At 46.7% G+C, this 3,926-nt stretch overlaps 1 protein-coding gene across 1 annotated transcript; it reads right to left on the minus strand.

The window, feature by feature from the left end:
• Window positions 1-2,247: 2,247 nt before the first annotated feature.
• On the minus strand, window positions 2,248-3,567 carry LOC308333412 (alpha-1,3-mannosyl-glycoprotein 2-beta-N-acetylglucosaminyltransferase-like; the record flags this gene model as incomplete). Its single annotated transcript, XM_080789804.1, has 1 exon — window positions 2,248-3,567. One exon carries the CDS (start codon window positions 3,565-3,567, stop codon window positions 2,248-2,250), a length of 1,320 nt encoding a protein of 439 aa, XP_080645930.1.
• Window positions 3,568-3,926: the final 359 nt, after the last annotated feature.

Below are 3,926 nucleotides of genomic sequence, written 5' to 3' on the forward strand. Positions count from 1 at the left end.
AGAGAGCAGTGGTTGGAAGAGTGGTAATTTGTTGATAAAAAGCGGGGAAAAAAAACTAATTATATACTGACCATTTATTTTATCAACAAAAAAAGAACTAGACTAAAATGTTAGGCAGGAACTAGTGGAGAAGTCAACGTGCAACCAAGCTTAAAATCATTACGACATGCATCAAGGCCCGCCAAAACACCTTTTTGTCGACAAAATTAACTGTAGAGTTGCTCGACTAAAATCTTACGATAGTCAACTAAAACTAGACTAAAACTAAAACATTTCAGATGGCTAAAGTATGACTAAAACTAAATTATATATTCGAAACGCCATGAAATTTGTATTCAAAAGGCTATGACTAAAATTAAATCAAAATTTGCTGTGAAAATGAACACCATGAAATAGAAAGGAGTTTAAGGTCTGGTGACATTATTTGTGTGTTTTGGGGCTAAATTTAGGTGGTAACATTGCAGAAGCAATGCAAGGCACCATAGTCCAATCCTATCTGGGCAGAGAAATAAAAGAACAATAAATAATTACTATGGAAACCTGCAAAACCTGTCAGTCAGTCCGTCCGTCACGCCTCCATATATGGTTGTCAGTCAGTCCGTTATGGCTCGTGACACATCACGCCACAATAATAATAATAAATAATAATAATAATAATAATAATAATAAAAATAAAAACAAAAAATGGTCATCAGTCCGTCACGCCTCGTGACACGCTCCATATATAGCCGTCTTTAGGGCGAGGTTCTCGGTACTCGCCCTCGTCTTACTGGTAACAATAATAATAAATGGTATAATAATATTAACAGTCAGAACAGGAACAGGTCATGCATCGGTGACAACTATGAAATGGAAATGAGTGTTAGCACCGAGTCCAGTTTTATAGGGAGCAGGTTGATTGGCAAAGTGTTCACAGGTTGGCTGACGAGGGAGTTGGAGACAGGTGTGTAAATGCCAGTGGCCAGTGTGGTGGAAATGAATGTGGGAGTGGCCAGGGTGGAGACACGGTCTGTAGAGGGACAGACCCATAGAGTATTAAAAGGATAGAGACTGAACCGGAGCGACAGCCCCGCACCCTGCTATTCATGTCAGTGGAAGTGGCTCAGTGGTGTTTTGAAGCACACGGAAGACCCGTCTACTTCCACGTTTTTCCCCCCGATTTGATTTCTCCAAGATTTCTCCAAAAGTGCAAATAGGCGCTCAATGTTAAACCCCCGCTGCACAGGGTTTCCTAGTCATAACTCCATGGGTCCGCCTGCAGTCCCACCTCTTACCACTAGGGACCAGTGCTTCAACGTTGGAGAGCTGCACTGGGGGCTTGGACAGACCCTCTAGCTCTCGATTTAACAGAAAACACATTTTCACGTCAGGATACTCAAACAGATACAGATTTAACTGAAAAGTACAATTGGAAGTGATGACACAAAAAAATTGCAGACAAATGTTGAACTGGAACACTATAAAATTGAAGCTGATAAATCAGTATTTTCTCCTGAATGGCTGAAGATTGGCCACCCACCTGAACATATGTATTTTCTGTTTATTAAACATCAGGAGAGAGGCAGAGACCCCTGCGACTAACACTAATGAATACTATCGAATAAAGGGAATCTACCAACGCGCCTCAAGCCTGGAACGGCTTTATTTATTTTACTGCTAAATAGTGTTTCTCCATAGCCATACATATATTCGCAGACTGCCATGGCATAATGGGGTTACTTATGTAACATGGCCATTTTTCATTGGCTCATTGAGAGCTCAGCCCTCACTAAACGTGTGATTCTGATAAAGTGTATACCGGTATATAAATACTTCCCCGTTCCCCAAATGCTGCCATTCATGACTCTGATGAAGACTGCAGGGTCGTTTTCTTGTATACTATAGCAAAGGCTTGAAATGTCCGTGCTGCTCCAGTGTCCTCTCCTCCTTCTGAATACTATTATACTGCACGGATAAAAACGGCCAAATTGAGTTCTCAGACAGGTGGACGGCCTCTCACTTAGAGATAGGGTGAGAAGTTCAGTCATCCACAAGAGAATCAGAATATTTGGAAAGGAGCAGCTGGTGGTTTGGAGATCTAGTATGGATGCGAGGCAAGACTGCATGTCCCACTGGGAGGACACCCCAAGGACCAGATGGGGGGGATTATATTTCCACACTGGCCATGGAACGTCTTGGGATCCCCTGCAGGAGGAAGTTGCTAATGTTGCCCGGGAAAGGAAAGACTGGAAATCTCTGCTGGAACTGTTACCCCCGTGAAGAGTCATAGCCGGTCCATCCAAGAGGGGGCGCTAGATAAATCCTCTTTCCTCTTGACATAAATGTGACAACGCCTCTGTATGCTGCCCGTGGGACTCCAGACTTCAAGTCGTCCATGATCCCCAGGTTCTGAGCCAGGCCCATAAAGCTGTCCATGTTAGAGTACTGCAAACGAAATGGCCCAGACCCACTCAGTTTACCCTGTTTCACCTCCTCGTAGCTCACTACAGGGGCACTGTAAACCTTATTCTCAAACTCGTCTCCGTACCTCTCCTTCAAGTAACTATGATCCAACTTGGTGAAAGGCACATAGCGAGAATTCAGCTTCATGTGGCGCAGGTACTTGTGATAAAACTCTCCCTGGCTCACGCCATATTCGCCGAAGGTGAAAGTGCGCGAAATCTCCGGGCGGATGCAGGCACGGTCGCGCCGCTGCTCGGGCCGGCGCATCCAGTCATCCCAGAACGCCGTGGGCCACTTGGGCTCCACCTCGTCCCAGAGCTCCCTGAGCAGCATCCAGCCCAGGCCGGGGAAGAAGTCCGACCGGTGGAGCAGCTCGGCTTTGGTGGCGTCCACGAAGCTGTGCATGCCGTTATCGTTCCAGGCCGACACACACCACAAACTCGGGTCGGACTTGAGGATCGGATGCAGCGCTTGGAAGTACTCGAAGAAGTCCGGTGCCACCTCCAAGTCGTCCTCCACGATCACGACGGAGGAGTGGGACAGGGTCTTGAACACTTGGTTGAGAGCCCAGCGGTAATGTCTGGCGAGCTTGTAATAACCCTGAAGAAATGTGCCGTGTTGCGGCTCCATCGCAACGTCTGTCAGGTCTGGGTGTTTCAGGAAAGTCACTTGATCGCCGTAAGAAGCTATGACCTTGGCCGTCTCAGCGTGTCCGCAGTCCTGACTGACGATGATCGGGTTGAGCTCCGCCGACGGCCGATACTGTAGGAGCATGTCCAGGCAGCGTTTCACGGTGACTCTGTTACAGGCGATGACCAGGATGGGAATGACGTCTGGTCGCGGCACACTCCTCTGTCCAGTTCTACCGGCCAGTACCTTCAGCCGTGGCAGATGAGTCTGGATCCGTTGGATGATCTTCCTCTGCAGGTCAAGTTCTCCCTCAAAGGTGTCGGCCGAGCGAAGAATGTCTGCTACGGATGGCGTTTCGTCCAGCTGTTCCCTCTGCTGCTCTCTGTCTGTCTGGCCCGGCCGCCCACCCGCGGCAATTCCCCAAAACAGAAGCACCAGTATGGCAACGCAGGCGACTAGCAGGAATGTACGAAAAAGGCCTCTTTTTCGAAGCATTGTCGGTGATGACAACAAATTCACATATTTAAAAAGGTTTTATGCTTTATTTTATTTGGCAGTTCACTTTAAGAGACAAGATTGTGATGTTGACCTTATGATGTCATTGTGTGATGCCGTTATTGCTCCATGACATAGACTATACGATACACGATACTCAGTTATGCAATACCCTTTGTACACGTAGTCAGAGTACCCGTTGTACCCATCTCAAACACACACTGTATAATCATACTTACACAATAATGAATACTGTATGGCAGAGAGTGAAATTATGTGTGATTGTGACCGTATAGATCGCATTTACTATGAAAACCTGCATCTCCCATCCGTCCGTTAGTCACCCACGCCTCCATATA

The sequence above is a fragment of the Protomyctophum bolini genome (genome assembly GCF_963924005.1).
Source record: "Protomyctophum bolini genome assembly, chromosome: 2".
NCBI classification, from domain to species: domain Eukaryota; kingdom Metazoa; phylum Chordata; class Actinopteri; order Myctophiformes; family Myctophidae; genus Protomyctophum; species Protomyctophum bolini.